This window comes from Stegodyphus dumicola, chromosome 2 (assembly GCF_044657685.1).
Source record: "Stegodyphus dumicola isolate Sdum_Otavi_A_Nest chromosome 2, ASM4465768v1".
Classification (NCBI taxonomy): domain Eukaryota; kingdom Metazoa; phylum Arthropoda; class Arachnida; order Araneae; family Eresidae; genus Stegodyphus; species Stegodyphus dumicola.
In genome coordinates this window covers 17,723,669-17,742,916 of record NC_140769.1, presented here as the reverse complement: position 1 = coordinate 17,742,916, position 19,248 = coordinate 17,723,669, and the positions used below count along the sequence as shown (strand labels likewise).

Sequence of the window (19,248 nt, the reverse complement as noted above, 5' to 3'; positions counted from 1 at the left end):
TCATTGAAGCCTTCCATTCATTCATAGCTTTACAATGTTTAGAGTAAATTAGTGACCTTACAAACAGCAAGAAGGAACAATAGTGGTATCTATTTTGCCTTAAATAAGTATGCAACATGTGTAATTCCCCCCCCCCCCCTAATGACGGGTCTTCAGCCGAATTTGGCTTGGCCAACACCAAGACTAGACTTGTTCGTCACTTTATTATGGAAGCAGCTAACGGGTGGGCCACCTTTGCCTCCTATGAAAGGATGGACAGTTAGGCTGTGTTCAGACGGGAGCATAAAGGGCATAAGTGGTTAAAGCCGAGTTGCATTGCCAAGACAACCAGTCCGTGCTACGTCACATAATCTGGTTTAAGGCTTGTGGCAGAAGGTTCCAAGTTTTCAACTTTACACCGAGTTTGGGATAAGCATCGACCAATCAGAGCGAAGCTAAAACGAAGTGGCTTTCTTTAGACAATTTTGCTGTCACATCGAAGGCGACATTTCTTTTAATATGGAGCACATTGTATCTGAACGAGTTGTAATCGTATCCAAACGAAATAATGAGTTGGTCTTGCAAGAAATCCATGATGATGACAGGCATTTTTTAATGAGTTTTCACAATAAATTGAAAAATATGGATGAAACTCGTAATGCGAAAGTTAAGCTCAAGATCATGCATGCTGTGTATGATCCTGTAGACGATTGATCTCATCCATTATTTTTCATTTTATTATGAAAATTCTTTAAAAAATGCATGATTACAAAAGTTTTATTTTTTTCTGTGTAAATTATGATTACTTTCTTTCTGCTTATTATTTTTGTATAAATTATTACTATCATGTTCTTTCCTGTTTAGTTATTTTTGTATTTAAGAATAAATTTATTGAAAAAGCTGGAAATATTGTATTGCTATTTGCTTCAAATGCTGATTTTCTTTCCAAACAAACTTCATGAATTAATTTTACTAAAACATCAAATCAATATCAAGAATCTGCTTGTTTTTTTTACAGTGAAAATATTACTTTAAAAAAAAAGAAAAAAATATTTCCACTTATTTAAGAATAATCACAATAGTCAATTCAATGGTGTATGTTTTGTATAAGGAATAAAAGATTAATCTTTTGAGAAAATGCTCTTATGATTTCCAAGAAGGAAAAAATGTGAAATATCCTTAAAACAACAATCAACAGTCTAGATAGTTTTGTCTAGTGTTGATGTTCTGTTCTGTTTTTTAATTACATTCTCCATGAAAGGAATTTACTTTTAATAAAACTGAATAGCACACGTAATTCATAAAATGGATTATCATTTAAGGAATTGTATTTGTTATTATTATCCACTCTTTATTGCTATCATTTGAATGGAATTTTGATCATTAAGTTCATGCTATTTCTCTTGTAGAAATTCCTGGATAAGGTATGAATGTTTATAGTTTTTTTGTATTTGAAGACTTAAGTATCTAAAATTTGAATATGTGAAATTACTTTTGAGATATTGGTCGTAAATAGAAATGACAGCATGTGTTGAAATTAAACTCTTTTTGGTGTGTTAATATGCATGTCTGGCAGTGAGTAAAGAATTTTCATAACCTGTCAGCTAATGAAAAATCATTAAAAGTAATTATTTTTGTCAACAGACGTGAATGAAACTTACATCTATGACATCTCACAGCAGAGCAGAGTTGAGTTTAGTTTGAATTACTCATATGATGTAAACATACCAGTTTGCAGAATTATCCACAAAAATTCCTGAAAGTTAGTGTTTACTATGTGCTGTAGTCTCTCGAGTGTAAACCCCTTTTTTTTTTTTTTTCAGAAAGAGCATATGAAATTCAGGGGTGTTTTGCATACATGCAAATTGTTAGAAATAGATGTATACAAACAGCTGGCAACATGGCAAAATGTATTTAATGTTTGAGCATAAAATATATTGTTGGGTGAATATTTCATAATATTGTACTAGTTGTGGTTGCTGGTTATGGTGAACAGTTGTGGGATACTAGTACTAGTGATAATTGATACTGGCAGTGCAGACAACTACTGTAGTGATCGGCAGTAACAGTGAATAAGGAGTGCTAAGCACGGAAACATGTTCCTTTTGATTAAAAAAAAAAAAAAAAAAAAAATGCATGTTTAAGTACTGTTTTTCGCTTAACTGCTTTCACACCTGCAAAATGGAAAAATATTATATACAAGCTATCTGTCACTTATCCTCAAGATTTTTTTTAAATTAGGCATATTTAGAATATTGTATTTCTCCTAAGAAAAATTATGTATAAAAATTGAAGAAGGTTTTATATGTATAAATATGCATGTGCATGTTTTTAGTATAGAGAGTACTACAGTACAATGCAGAAATATTTCATACTGCTTTTCACAGAAATATGTGCCAACCAAGTATTGGTCTTTCAAAAAAAAAAAAAAAAAAATATCTCTAGACCGTTTTCTTCTTTTTCTTTTTTTACCTTCTTCGGTTGCTTCTTGTCTTATAAGAAGGGCAGATAAAAGAGCATTCTGTTGAACCAGTAAAACATTGTGGTGAGCTGAAAAAGCCATGACACAAAATAACGAAAATAAGCATAGGGAGCGCGGGAAATCATTCGAGCTGGAAAACAGTGCGCGAAAGGTGTAGATACATACATCCACACATGCGCAAATTTAGCTTCTCTCATTGGCCACAGCTTGGACCGCCGTCTTGCAGGTATGAACAGAATTCTCATATTTTATGCCCTTATGGCTATGCCTCTATCCTCTTTATGCCGCCATCTGAATGCAGCTTTACAACCATGCTTTCTCTGGGATTCGAACCCAGGTCGTTTGGTATCGCGGTTGGCTCCCCTAACCACTATACTGTTTGGACAGGCGTCTGTAGAAAATTTTTTGTCATTATTTTCATCTTGAAACCTTTTTTTTTTTTTTAAATCTTTCTTAAGAGATAAATTTATGATATCTTTGTCAAATAGAAATGTTCAGTCATGGACCTTATAAGAAGTAGACTAACCCAAACAGGTTTTCTCCCTCGTCTGAGGCGTTGCCGGCTGTCACCTTGATCACATCCGGAGGAGTAGGGACGACTTGCACAAATTTAACATTGGTTGCCTATTGCAGCGTGTATAATTGTCAAGAAAAAGCTAGTTGTAGTGCCTCATTTCACAAATTAGAATTTCTACATATTTTTATTTTTGAAATTGAGATTGATTTTTAAAAATTTAGCATATTTATCAAGCATAATTAACGTTCCAAATAATTATAAAGCTATTGCATGCTTTCAGGGCTGGGCATTTTTTTACCTTTTCTTATGATGTAAGGAAATTTGTAACTATTTCTTTTAGAAAATAATATTGTAAATCTGAACTAATAGAAAATTTCAAACAAGCAATTTTCTCTTGCAATTTTTATACATTTATTAGTGTAAATAAGTAAAAAATACTGAAATATTTAAAAACGAATATTTGAAACTTTTGTTTAAAATTCTAAATTGCGCTTCTTTTTTAAAATTATAGATGAGTATTATAGCACTATTTCTATAAATGAATTTTATTTCAATGATATTTTATAATACATCATAGTGATAAACACTTTTGACTCCTTAAAAATTTTTATACATTTAATTCTAATTTTAAAATTGTATTTAACCATAATAATTAATTTTGCATGTATTTTATAGCGATTATTTTTTTAAATTTAGTTTTAGTTCTGCATAAGATTTTTTAAAATTTACTGTTAATTTAATTTATTAGCGCAAAGGGGCGGTAGCCTAGAAAGATTCGAAGCAGCATTTTGCGCTGTTTTACTATAAATGTCCATGTCTCCTTGCAAATTGTTGTTACCAAATACTATCGCCCTGTATTATATATAAAGAAATTAAATAATGAAGAATCTGCATGAATATATGTATGTTTCTTGCACTGTGACAAAAACGACAGTATCTAGAGCCATCAAATTTTGAATAATGTAATCCTCCACCTGAACATGGGCATCTGGACGGCCGAATTTCGAATTTGTTTTAATCTATTTCATATTTTGTAAAATTTTAACGAATTTTTAATTAACAAACTCAACGAGTTCAGAGTGAGCACTCTACGGAAAATAACAGTTTCATCCCCATGGGGAAATTCTAAAGATATGCTGTTTTCAAATGTATGTGGTTTACAGGCAAGGAACATGATATTCAATTAATATAGGTAACACACAAAACTTTAAAAAAAGAATGCTTCTAGATTTTATTTTATCTTTTTTTTTTCCCTTCATTACGCTTAGAAAATTTTATGCTCCGAATTTTATGAATTATTAAAATAACTAATCCACTTCAATGATATTAATTTAATGATCATATAATCAAATAAATATGATCGTTTTGTAATGTTATTATAGTTTGGAAAATCACTGCCTGAAAATGTTCATTAAATTTTAAAAAAATTATCAGATCTTGTTTAATTTTTCTTTATTTATTTCAAATCACCATGTACTATCAATCTTATTTAATTTTACTTTATTTTTACGCAAAATTAAGTTCATAAATTTTGTGCTTAGAGTTTTTACCATTTTACCAAAGTAAAGATGTTTGTACAAGAATTACGCGTGGGGAAAAATGCACGAAATGCAGTAAAAAGTGCTTTAATGAGATATATTAAGTCCTATTTGGAGAAAACTATGGCTTTCAAAATCTCATCACTATACAACATATCACATTTAAAAATTAAAAACGCCATAGGTTTCAGTGTTAAAGTAAACCAGATCGTCCCTACTCTTTCTTGCCGACATGTCGGTGACGTGCGCCCCGCCCACTGGGTTAGTCTATCTCTTATAAGGTCCATGCGTTCAGTGGATGAACTTAAATTACTGTTTTCATTTATCTCAGAAAACTTCCCCAACCTACAGTTTATAGCTGATAGAGAAGTTAAGAATAGGATTTAATATCTTGATTCTAAGAAATGGTAATATTCTTCAGATTACAGTCTGTTTTAAGCCAACTGTCACTCTATAATTTAGCAATAATCCTTTATGATTCTTTTTCATTTCATCTACATAAAAAAGCTGCTTTATATTTTTACTTAAGCTGAGGATTCTGTTCTACACCTTAACGAAAATGAAATCAATACATCCTACCAATTGCAGCAAATAATAGATTCTCTTCGAATTTTATGGAAAAACTTACCAAGAAAATCAATAGACAAGTTTATTATTATTATTATATACAATTATTTCTCAGAAAGTCAAGTTGCTACTGACACAATAATCAAACAGAAGTAAATTCATTCACTTAATATTTGACTTGAAAATATTGATAAACATTTCATATTGGGAAAGAAAGAGGCACACTGTTAAACAGGAGGATTAAAAAAGTTAAGTTATATTTTGATTATTGGTGGTCAGAAAAATCTTGCTGGACAGCGTACACTCATAGCTGCCAACTCTCCTGGTTTTCATCATATTTTCTGGCCATCTGGTAGATCACCTAATTTCTTGGTTTTTAATTTTTAGCCTTTATTAAGCAAAGTGTTTCCCAGCTATAAATGAAACTTAAAATAGGATAATTCTATTCCCCCACATCTAATGATTTTCATAATAATTTTTATTAAACTTATATTTCATCTGAATTGTATTTTTCCTTATTATAATATTTATTTGATTATTCAAGTTTTATTTGATCTTTGTCTTAATAAATTTCATTTGTTCTGAGTTATATTGATCTAGTGTAGACACTTCTAAATTGTTATATGAAGATCCAATCAATGTGTAATCACTTAATATATGTATTTGATTCTGTTTACTTCATTATATGGTACATTACTACATTTATTCACGCAAATACTATCTACATTAGGTATTAATTTTATTTTCATCATATTTAAAAGTACTTTGCTAAAAAAAGGGTTCCTTCACTACTCAGGATTAAATTAAAAATTAAAAAAGAACAAAGAATTTAGAATATTCAATTAAATGCTAATACAATTTATATCAGAATTAAATTACAAATAATTCAATAATCTGAATAATGCTTTATGAAGTGAATCAAAATCAGTTTTGGGTTCCTTTGAAATAGTGGTGTTGCAGAGCATGAAAACTACCTGTTTTTATGATTTCAAGGTTGGCAGCTCTGCATATATTAAATATGTGCGGAAAATATGCACAACCATAATAGTGCAATATTGTAATGACCTTCACTGAGAAGCACCTTGTTAAGTGAAATTGATGAAGAGTATTAAAAATGCAAACATTGTCACTACAGTATGATGGAAATACACCACAGTGGTTTTTCAGCATAGCCACTCAGTTTTTGTTGGCACTTGTTTTCTAAATTTTCTGTGAAATTTTCGATTCCCCAGTAATGAAAATCTTCATAGTCATAGAGCCAGTATAGAACTTTTTTTTTTTGAAGCTATCATCCTTGGCAAATTTCTGCTCTCTCAGATGTTTTATCAGTTTTCTAAGCCCATAGAAGTTGCAACGCACAAGATTCGAACTGGATGCTAGATTCTGTCAGACTTTTTTAAGTAAAGTTTGTGTAATGCATGTCTTGTGTGCAGTTGCATTGCTGTGAATAACGGCAAATTTCGGCTCTATCAGATGTTTTATCAGTTTTCTGAGCCCATAGAAGTTGCAGCACATAAGATTTGAACTGGATGCTAGATTCTGTCAGACTTTTTGAAGTAAAGTTTGTGTAATGCATGTCTTGTGTGCAGTTGCATTGTTGTGAATAATGGCATCTTTGCATAGCTTTCTGCTCTTCTTATTTTTTCACTGCTTTTCTCAGTCTTCTGGTAATAAAGAGTGAACATTAAATCTCTTTTACAATTAAAAAAGACAGTGGCTGTGAACTTTCCTGCTTATAGTGTAACTTTGAAAATGTTTCACATAAGTGATGATGTGCATCTCCTTTCGATAGGTAATGCCTTCGCTTGTGGTGTTAAATAATGTGCCTCTGTCTTATTGCCCATAATGATGCAGCTTAAGAAATCAAACACCTTCCGTAGATCACCTTTTGTAAATTAATCTTGGAAAAAGTCTAGGTAACCAAAACTTTGCTTCAGGTGTGCATGAATAAGGAACACATCTGGAACATAATTTGCAATAATCAAAATGGATGACTGAATGAAGATTGCATATTGAGATACCTAATTTCTTGGCAATCTCTGAGCCAGTCACTCAGGTACTGCCGTGAACAATTTCTTTAGCTTTCATAATTCTTCTCTGATAATTATTGATGGCCTTTCTTACCTGTCAGTATTAGTCAAATCTGTTTGTTTTCTAATGTCAAATCTGATGTTTGAACTGATGACATCATTTGATTATTGCTAGATGCAACATTGCATTTCTCTCATTCACTGCAGTAATTGTATGATGAATCTGATTGCATTTCAGATATAATGCCCATAAAAATTGCACTGTTCCTTATATTTTAACTGATAAAAAATGATTATTTACTTCTTGTCAAAATATCAAAACTGTTTCCTTGTCAGGAGATCTACTTTTTATTTTCTTGTACTAAATAAAAGAAGTATTGTAATCACAAAAAATTCAGGGTACCATATTTCAATGAAAATATGATTTTGACTACTATCGAATACAATTTAACGATGTTTTTGCATGATATGTGTACAGATGACAGAATAAAGGCCTCTTTTTTTTCCCCAAATGGGAATTATAAAACTGATTTAAAATGGATTCAGAAGAGATTTTTTTTGTGGCGACTGTATGTATGTATGTATCTCGCATAACTGAAAAACAAATAGGCTCCGAACGTTGAAATTTTGTATGTGGGACTGCTATAACATGTAGATGTGCACCTCCCTTTTTGATTGTAATCGTCCGCACCAAAAGTATATAAATATATTTTTACATATATATTACACATATATATATGTATATGTAAAATATAAAAAATAAGATGGCTTTGCTCTATGCAAACAAGCAACCTTTAATTAACTTTCTACAATTCAGGATCTTCTCCCTAGACCAGTACTTTCGAGAACATTCCAGCCTATTATGTAACCGCTTCTATAAATAATGAAATCGCACCATTTTGTATCAGATTGCTTCTCTCCTCCTGCTGCTTAACCCATCTTTCCTTTGTTTGAATAGTTATGACGCAGAAAGTCTAAATTTAATGTTACTTAGTTTAAAAATCACTATTGAATATGTAATTTGGAGAATTTATCTAAAGTAAAAATGATCTGAAGTGAAAATTGAAATAAAGATATGGAATAGTAAAAAGTGAAATCCTCCTTTGTCGTCATTGGATGCTGCCTTAACACTCAGCCACACAACAATGTCCGGAACTCATGTGCCTGACTGCTAAAATATCACACACACACACACACACACACACACACACACACATATATATATATATATACACACACACACACATGTATGTAATCCACTCTGTTACTCAGTTTCGTGAGCTCAGTTTTTTTTGTTCTTATATCTTGGTAAATTGTGCATTTTTTGCTTTAAAAATGATTGAATTACATTATTCTTATCTTCCAGTTAAGGTTTTTATGCCTTTAGTTAACCTGCATGTTACAATTGTAGAATTATGAACAATTTAGAAGTTGTTTAAGTGGGGGCTAAGCCTAATGTTTTTATCATAGCAGCCGTATTTGTTTACATTTGAAACTTAGTAGAGTAGTGGATTTGTTGCTAATCTAGAGAAACTAAGCCTCACAACAACAAAGATAATGTCTTCTTTTATAATTGCGAATTAAACCATGCTTAATACATTCTGGAATTATCATTTAAGTTTATAAATAATTCCATATATTGACTCAGCACGGCGTCCACAACAAATGAGGTCAGTTTCTACGCCTTCATTGTCTTTTTGCTGAGATCAAAAGGAAACTTTTAGTTTTGTGCACCGAAAAATCTGCCTTTTTGCCTTCTGCTTGTTTTTGTGCAGAAACTGTAATTTTAATTATATGATTTTTTTAATTGTTAAAACTTATTTGGTGTTTATGTTTTTCTATAGCTTTAAATTTTTAATGAGGATCTTTTGTGTTTTTATTATTTTGCCTTGCCGGGAAGTGAGGACTGAATTAATTGAATGAGAAATACATCTCTAATGAAATTCAAGGAAATAAGTGTTTCATATTAGAACCAAATATTGTTGCCAGTCTGACTCGGGCAGAGGAGAATGTTTACGAGTAGCGCATGTGCATTAGGTAAGCAGCGCTGAATCGTCTGTGAAAAAATGTTTCTTTGTTATTTGTTTAATTTCTTTTATACATAATTTAAGATTTTTTATAGTATTTGAATAGAACATGTGGCAACGATTAGATAGTTCTTCAGACGATATAATTTTTGTGCATTCTGAGTTATAAAATGACTGAGATGTAACGCTGTTGAGTAAACCTAGTACGATAGTGTCACTATGGTAAATAAATAGAGTGAATTTTAATTTTATTTATTCTGTGGGAGTTTATGCCCATCGACGAAGTAGAATTTTATAAGTTTGAATGAAATGCAGGAAAAATACATATAATTTAATATTCTGTACAAGGAAGTCGTGTGATGTACACATCAGATTTTTTATTCTTATATGTTGGTAAATTGTGAATTTTTTGCTTCAAAAAATGAATGAATTATGTTATTCTTATCTTCCGGTTAAGGTTTTTATGCCTTTAGTTAATCTTCATGCAATAGTTGTAGAATTATCAACAATTTAAGAGTTGTTTACATGCAGCTAATTTTTTTCACCATAGCACCCATATTTGTTTACATTTAAAACTTTGCAGAATAGTGAATTAAATCATTTTCTGCACCTTCAACGTTTTTTGGCCGATTGAGACCAAAAATAAACTTTCAGTTTTGTGCACCGAAAAATCTGCCTGCTGCCCACTGGCCAAATTGCTTGTTTTTGCATAGAAACTCTTATTTTAATTGTTAAAAAAATTTCAATTGCTCTAACTGAATTTGGTGTTTTATATTTTTCAATTTTTAGTAAAGATATCTGAGTTTTTATGTATTTTTGCCTTGTTGTGAAGTGAAAACTGAATTAATTAAATGAGAAATAGATCCCTAATGAAATTCAAGGAAATAAGTTTAAATGAAATACAGTAAAAAATGCACATAATTTAACATTCTGTACAAAGAAGTCGTGGTGTGTGTACACATCAGATTTTTTCATTTCTAATTCAAAACAACATCAGGACTTTTTTAATGATTTGAAGATAATATAAAATTAGTTGCAGATGATAAATCACTTGTTTCTTAACATAAAACATTATGCATAATGTCCATTACTGTGCTAGTTCTAAAACATTTGTAATCCTGTTTTCTGTGACATGCATGCATGGATCATGTGAGGAAAGTAAATAGTTTGGTGAAAGTTAAATATTAATCTTTGTGCAAGTTTTGATTATGTCAAATAGAAATTTTCCATAGGGTCATTTGCTCTTAAGCTCATTATACATTCATGCTGTAAAATACTATTTACTGTAACTATAACTGAATAAGCTGTGTAGAAACAAGTACATGCGAATGCTTGTTTTGCACATGTGCCTTCTTGTTCAAGCCTGGCAAATGCTGGCAGTCTTTGTAACTTAATTTTTGAATCCCCCTTGTAAAATGAATTTTTTTTTTATATATTTTTATATGAATAAAACTGATTTCTTGATTTCAATTTGCTTATGTAACAACACAGTAATTTAGATTATTTGCATGGATGGAATTATATAGTGTAATATATAAATTTAAAGGTACACTACCAATTTTTATTTATATGTTTTATGATACAAAATAATGACAAATATTAAAGCTTATATACTATCTTTTTTGTTGTGTGATAAGTAATTCACTGTATGTGATATGTTGCGTTTAATTATTTACAGGATTGGAATAAATTTTTCAAGAAGATATCTTATTTAAAATTGTGTACTCTTCAAAATGATACAAGACCTACAAATGATGGAGGCATGCAAAAGAAAGGAGGTTTTAAAAGCATTACAGATTCTGCTTGGAACTCTTCCAATTCACATATTGTAGATAAAAGTATAAGTGCTGTGTTGTCTGATGTCGTTGATGGAGCAACTGAGGATGATCTGAATAAGTTTACATTAGTAAATATTGCTGTTAAAGTTCAATTTGGATTACGTGGAAAATTGCCATCTGATTCTGTTTATATGAAGGGCGGTGTGAATGGGAAATTATTGGGATTTTCAGGTAATCAAACTTTTGTATTGGTATACTAAAAAATTCTGAAAATGTAATTTAATGTAAAATAATAAAGATAACTAAAACTAAATTAAGAAATTAAGGAAAATCACATTATAATTAAATCTGAATTGTGTCTATGATTTATAGTTGAATAATATATAATCTTTTTTAAAAATTTTTGCCATCATTTTCTGTAGGTGAAAATTGTTGTTTTCTGCATGCTGTTACAAGTGCATGTGCATATGCAAAATATGCATGCCATTCACATTCTATTCATTTAACTGATGCACTTTAATTTCATTATTGTTTGTATAATTATCATATTTAATGAACTTTATATTCACTAAATATGATATGCAGTTCTTTTGTTTTACTTTATGTGCTTGACTTTTTAAATTTTCAAAGCAAATTCAGTATATATATTTGTAACAATTCATAACAATATAGGCCCCTCAGGGGCTCACTCTTGTGAGTACGGGTGTGGCAATCCCGAGGTACCCTAGCCTTTCAGGGGATCATCTTCTTGGCGAGACGGGTGTCACGATCCTGGAGCCCCAGTGATCTATCCTCTTTTGCGTCTCCTCTCCTCTGAGCTGATACGTTTTCTTTGCATACTTCCTTGTGGTTTCCCTCTTCGGAGGTTGGGGCTCATCATAAGAAACTGGAACAGCCCTTGTCTCTTGTTTTTGAGTGGCAAGCAAACTGCCCACGTGTTTGCCGTGCGTGGAAACTCGTGTCGCTGGAAAGAAGGGTCCTGGTAGTTGAGGGGTGAGGTGCTGTCCCCAACACACTGCTTTGGCCTCTGCTTCAGCTAAATGGGAGGCACCTTAGTCGTCCTTTGGGTGTCAATCGGCTAGTCAGTAATCCTTGTGTCAGTGGCTTGGGGATAAGCTCTCGGGAGTACCTACTTTTGGGAAAGCCAACTGTGGGGCTTCAGTTTGCGTATAGCTCTGGCTAGCCTTAGCGCAGGATTCTGTGTTCCCTTGTTGGGCTCCATGGTAGGAGGGGCCGTCGGACCGGAATCTATTCTCTTTCAAATATGGCTAATTCTCATGTATTTTTAATCAAAGAATTTGAAGTCAGTTCTGTCACTCCAAGCACCAATTCTGAAAAACCTACTGCTAAAAAAGTTCGTACCAATGCAAATAACCCTAACAATTACCCCCATTTCTTTGAAGTCTCAAGTCCTTCTGGCGAAATTCAAAAGTTATCTCAATTTGTAATTCACAAGTATGTTCATTCCTCTATGCCAAGAAACATAAAGCATCTCTGATGTAGAGATTTGCTTATCGAGACAATTTTGGCTGTACAGTCTGCCTCCCTCCTAACAATTAACCAAGCTAGGGCAAATCGATATAACTGTGTCAGCACATAAAACACTTAACATTTCTAGAGCATAATCTTGGAAGTCGACCTTTTGTCTGTTTCTGAAGAAGAGTTCATTTCCGAGCTAGCCGATCAAAATTTCAGTGCTGCTAAGCGGATCAAGATGCGTAAGGAAGGTTAGTTGATTGACATGAAACACATAATCCTGACCTTCAAATCGCCTGAACTGCCTAAGAATATTAAGGCTGGATACCTTAATGTCCTGTCCTTAATTCCAAACCCTATGCGATGCTTCCAATGCAAGTGCTAAGGCCATTCCAAGATGTCCTGTCGTGGCAACTTGACGTGCGCTCGATGCTTGTCAATTGGTCACGATAGCGATAATTGCACTGCTGCCGCATTGTGTATAAATTGCAAGGGTGACCATCCAGCATTTTCTCGTTCCTGTCCAAAATAGAAATCAGGAAAGGAAGTCCAGACCATAAAAGTTTCTAGGAACATTTCATATGCCAAAGCCAGAAGATTAGTTCAAAGCACACAGCTTCAATCAAACAAATCATATGCCAGTGCCATTAAATCAACACGTACTATTGCCAACCAAACTTCAATAAGTACACAGACTCCATCAAATAAAACCCAGCAGCCTGCAAGCAAGAAAAAGGAAACTCCAATGCACGTTATACAAAATAAAGAAATAATTATTCAAAGCAAACCAAAAAATGTCCCTCCAAAAGCAGTTAACAAAAATAGAAGCCCCAGCAATAGTTCTGTAGATGGAATGATTTCTGAATCTGTAGATTTAGATAGTATGGAAGTGGAGAGGGGGACTGGAAGTTCCCATACATCTGCTTCCGCACAAAACTAAAAGCAACACAGAAAGAACAAACATCAATCATAATAGCCACCCTCATCTCATAGAACTGTCGTGGTTTCCACCGAAATGTCCTTGACATCAAAGCTAGGATCAATGCTTATCATCCTGTGTGCTGGCAATAGAGAGAAATCTGAAACCTGATCAACATGCAAAACTTTGGAGGTTTTCTTTCGTTAGGAAGGATAACCTTGCCAGTGAGTGTGCCAGTGGAGGTGTAGCTCTCCTCACCTCACTGGACTATCCATCAAGTTCCTTTCCTTTGATGACATCTTTCCAAGTTGTCGCTGTACAAGTAAATTTTCATATTGTAGTTTTAGTTGTTTCTCTTTATTTGCCTCCTAATGAGCACAATGATCAACGGGATTTAAATGACCTTGTGGCTCAGCTAGGGAAAGATCCAAGGAATCCCTCCAACTATCGGCCAATTGCCCTTATGAGTTGTGTATGCAAGCTGTTTGAAAAAATGGTAAACAGCTGCCTAGTCTACTTCTTGGAAAAGAATAATATTATATTGCCTTATCAAAGCGGTTTTCGAAAGGGGAGAACAACCACAGATAACATGCTCCTCTTAGAGACATCCATTTGAAAAGCTTTTGTAAGAAGTCACCTTGTCTCAGTATGCTTTGACATTGAGAAAGCTTATGATAAGGCATGGAGATATGGTATACTTCAGGATCTTCATGAGAGTGGCTTGCGTGGCAACCTACCAATTTTCATTTAGAATTTCTTGAACACTAGAACTTTTCAAGTAAGGATTGGCTTTGTTTTGTCGGATGTTTTTGAACAGGAAGAGGATGTGCCTCAAGGCTGTGTGCTTAGTGTAACCCTGTTCAGTTTAAAAATAAACTCTGTATTAAAAGAACTTCCTCTCACCATCTTGGGATCTCTATATGTTGATGATCTACAGATTAGCTGTCGAGGGGCAGACATGAGATACGTTGAGAGGCAATTGCAGATGGCTGTGAATTAAGATCCAAGAATGGTCAGACAAACAGGGATTTAGATTTTTGAAACAGAAAACTTTGTGCATGCACTTTTGTAGGAAGCGAGGTCTTCATCCTGAGCCTAAGTTATATCTGAATGGTACAATTATTCCAGTTACGCCTGAAGTAAAATTTTTAGGAGTGACGTTCGACCGAAAATTGACTTTCCTTTCGCATGTTTTAAACCTCAGAAAGAAGTGTTTAAAAACACTGAATATTTTAAAAGTGTTGGCAAACACCTCCTGGGGTGCAGAGCATTGCTCTATGCTTTGCATTTACAGAGCGCTTGTCCACTCTAAACTGGACTATGGCTCAGTTGTTTACGAATCTGCTTGGTCATCAGTATTGTTAAAACTAGATCCTGTTCACCATCAAGCTCTGCAGATTTGTTCAGGAGCTTTCAGGATTTCTCCTGTCCAGAGCTTGTATGTTGACTCTAACGAACCATCACTTTATCTGAGGCATGAGCAATTGTCCTTTTTGCTATATTTTAATATTCTATCACAACCTGAACATCCTAATAAGTTGTGCTTACTTGATAATGTGTGTAATACTTTATTTGAAACATGTCCATCCTGTGTGCCTACCTTTCCTTTAAGAGTTCGCCCTGTCATTGAAGAACTTTCCCTCTCTGATATGCGCCCCCAAGCAGCGCAGACTTTTGAAATCCCACCTTGGGAAAATGCACGGATTCAGCTTCTTGATGTTTTCAACTATCATGTGAAGGCAAGCACTAATGACATCGTTTACAGACAACTTTTTGCTGAGCACAGGCATAAATATAGCAGTTATCTTCCAGTATATACAGATGGATCCAAGTCAAATGTTCATGTTGGGATGGCATTTGTAATTGAAGATCACGTAGAGGGCAGACGTTTGTACAACAGTTTCTCAGTCTTAACATCTGAGCTAACTGCAATCTATTATGATCTTTTGTACATCTCAAAGCTCTGCCGCAAGAAATTCATATTGTGTACAGACTCGTATAGTGCGCTAAAAGCGTTAGGAGCTTTTTCCGACACTTAAAATGCTGTAATAGTGGATGTTCTGAAGATGCATATAAACTTAACGAGTCGTGGATATGAAATCCTGTTTCCCAGACATGCAGGAATAAAGGGAAATGAGCTGGCAGATGTCACAGCGAAATCTGCTGTTGAACCATCCAATCACCTCATCCCTTTCAGAGGTATCTGTCATGTCATCAAAGAAAAGATGGCAGCAAATTTGGGATGTTCAAGTTGACAACAAGCTGAGAAGTGTAAAGCCTAGAATTGAGCGTTGAGATTTTAATAGAAATCGGAAGGAGAAAGTTCTTTTGGCTTGCCTCAGGATTGGTCACACTAGAGTGACACATAACTATCTTCTGAAAGCTGAAAATGAGCCTATTTGTTTAAATTGTAATATTTGTGTATCTGTATGTCATATTTTAATTGAGTGTCCAAGTTTTAATAATCTTCTTCAGAAATATCTTAATAGCTGCGACTTACCTCTCGACTGTTTAATCGGTAGAGAGGTCAATTGTAATTTATTTTATTATTTAAAAGATACTGGCTTTTATTATCTAATGTAATCTGTTTTGAAGATTTGTGTCTTGTATTTTAATGTGTGCTTTTACCTTGTTTATATAAGACTTCATCCTCTGGATTTGGTAAGCAATTTCAAAGCATCATTCATTCATGATTTCATCTACCTCGTTTTTGGCGCATTATAATCATTTTTGGTTTTGCGCCAAAAAATCTCACTCTCACTCACTCACATAACAATATATGAATTCTGTATAAAAGTAGATGATTTTAGTGCAATTATATGTGAAATTGTTGTATTTTTCTGTGTAATGCAACATGAAAAATCTAAAGAGACAAACTATGCGAGAAAAGGGAGAATACAGGGAAAATATATCTAACATTGAGTAAATGAGTATCTCAGTAATTTTGCGAGATATTGCTAAGCTGGCAGCAGTTTTAGCGAGAAATCGCCAAAAGGTGCCGAACGTGCTGACATTTGGGTCCGGTCCATGTATCACCTTAATAGGTGTTGTAATTGAATAAATCTGTAACTGTAATTTGACTCTCATATTGCCTTTCAGTAAATTTGAGAAGCAGAAGGCTGTGATAAAATAAATTTTATCAACCTATTATCGAAGCTGTGTGCATCACCATAGGGACAGTCTGCATCTCCCACAATTTTGATATGATGCCTTAACATTTTTAATAGAAGCAGCTAAGCAAGAGATGTCTTTTAGCTATCAAGTATAGGCAGAGAAAGAGTGTAATTAGATTAAAACAGTACTTATATAAAAGAATTTTGTTGTTCTGATGAGCTAAGAACTATGTGCAGTGCAGAAGGTTAAGATAACATAATGTGAAATTAATTTTCAAATCTAATGCAGTTTTGAAAAAGTTATTACTATTTTTAAAATAGAGATGGGGAAACTGTCAAAACAAAAAATATGAATTAAAGAGCTATTGCTAATTTAAAGTACAATTCAGAGTTACATATTTTTTATCTTGCATATTCTGCATTTAGCACTTCTTGTGGTGTACCAGTTGCAAGCAAAAATATATTTCTGAATAATTGCTCCTGTGCAAAATAAGAAAGCTAGCTGTTTTAACCATCAAACCAGTTATAATTTTTGCACCAGTCATCATCTAAGCAACATTTTTCTTACCCATGGCTCAATTTTCAATTGTGTTTCATATTTCCCCCAAAAGTACATCTCATGTATATAAAAGATATATGCACACATACACCATGTTCATAAAAGTCTTTAAGAGGCCTTTATGTTCACAGTTGTTGATTGCCCACAGGTACTTCCAGTTCCAAAAATAATTTAAATAAAGAAAAATATTTATGCGATAGGAATTAAAAAAGTAAGGGCACATTTCCAATTTCTCTTTCTAGGGATTGGCAACACTGCTAGTAACCAGTGCTGAGTGAGTGTAGTTGGTACTACTTCGAGACAACATGTCACTGGTATTCCTGCATTAGTTGAATCGTTGGAGTGTAGTAGAGTGCTAAACATAGCAGCTCCATTAGTGATCTGCACCAAGGAGGAAATGAGAGCAGTGATTCTCTTTTCATATTCAGAAGTTGAAAAAAACCTGTGGACATTATTCGTCAAATCAAGCACAGTATGATGACAGCTGTTTATCGTGAAGAAAGATCAACGAATGAATAGAGCACTTCAAACAGGGAAGAACTTCTGTGTGACGAGGCAAGATCAGGCAGGCCATCGATGTCAACCACAGAGGACAATGTGAATGTTGTTGAACCATGGCTGATGTTTCAAGTATTGCCGATTTCGTCCACTGTGATTCTTTGCTTTTCCCTCACCGTACTCTAAACGACATTCACATTGTCCTCCATGATTGACATCGATGGCCTGCCTGATCTTGTCTCGTCACATACAGAAGTTTTTGCCTGTTTGAAGGACTCTATCTATTCGTAGATCTTTCTTCACGATAAACAGCTGTCACCGTACTGTGCTTGATTTGACAAATACTGTCTGCAGGTTTCACACCTTCTGAATATAAAGCTCTTATTTCCTCCTTGATGCAGATCGCTAATGGAGCTGCTATGTTTAATGCTGTGCTACACTCCAACGATTAATGCAGGAATATGAGCGACTGTTGTCCCTAAGTGGTTCCAACTACACTCACTCAGTACTGGTTTCTAGCAGTGTTGCCAACCCCTGGAAAGAGAAATTGCAAATGTGCCATTACTTTTTGAACTCCTCTCATAGTTTTCCATTAAAACCATACCATGCATTTTTGGTGCCATGTTAGTGCACTTTGGCTTCTTTCTTTTCCTATGTCTTTAGCTCGATACTAAATAAAAGAGAATGATCGGAAAAAATAAGATACATTCTCTAATTTCAAGACAAAATCCTCCAAAAACACACTGCAGGGAAGAAGCAAGCACTTTGTTTTAGAGGCACAGAAATGATTGTCATTGAAGTATTATGGACTAAAGCTGAGTTCTTTTTACTAATAAGGCTATTTTTAATTTGTCAAATAATTCCAGAGGTATAACAATCTAGAACAAGTAAAACACATGGAATTAGCCTGAAACATTCATGAAAACCAACGGTACAAAAGTGGTGGAATCATGGTATAGGCAGAGAATCATTTTCAGTGGCTGCACTGACCTACATATTTTTACAAGTGGAAGTGTAAATGCTGAATTATACCAAGATGACTTTCTTGATCCTGATGTCAAGTTGTTTAGAATGCAATCAGTTATAGCTTACTCCTAACTCCTAATGAATGATTATTCTTATCGTCATGATCATCACACTGTGCGAGTGGCCTATTATCTTGAGGATGAAGGAATCTGATAAGTTGTGTAAGACTCACTAGGATGCCAACTTGCGTCACTGCAGTTCCAGCCTAGCACATTTCAGGAAATTCAAAGCACTATTCATTGAATGCATTTACTATGAATATACTTTGCATTACAGCAGAAACTCCTGGATAATGTAATACACAACATGGAAACTCACTGTAAAGCTTGTATTTCGGTTAGGGATGATCACATACGTTACTAATTTTTTCTATGTATCTCTAAAAAGTTGTAGGACCATTTTTTCCTGACCTCAGCTTATATCACATTTCTTATGTTCTTATGTAAAATTATTTTTTTCAGAAATATTGAATTCTGCTTGTGAGATGCAGATAAAAAGATACGTCAAGATTCACAAAACAAAGATTTGGAGGAAGTTTCATGTTTTTAGCTGCAAAATAATTTTAAATTATGCGAGTTTTTAGTTCCTTTAAATTTTCCTAGCAGTGTATTTATTCACCTGGCAGTTTTAAATGTGTTTGTTCAAATAAGATTTTTACATTAATTATTGAAAAATTATATGCAGTTAAATTTCATTTTGTGGGTATATTTTTGCCTAAAGTATTTTAATTGATATTCCT

General features: G+C 33.6%; 1 protein-coding gene across 2 annotated transcripts in view; it reads left to right on the top strand.

Moving 5' to 3' along the window:
• LOC118184901 (transmembrane protein 248-like) overlaps positions 1-19,248 on the top strand; it is a 71,926-nt gene that overhangs the window by 33,005 nt on the left and 19,673 nt on the right. For both annotated transcript variants that reach the window (XM_085810474.1, XM_085810473.1), the window contains exon 3: positions 10,819-11,149. In XM_085810474.1, the coding sequence (XP_085666600.1) occupies positions 10,819-11,149 (331 nt within the window). The remainder of the gene's footprint in view (positions 1-10,818; positions 11,150-19,248) is intronic.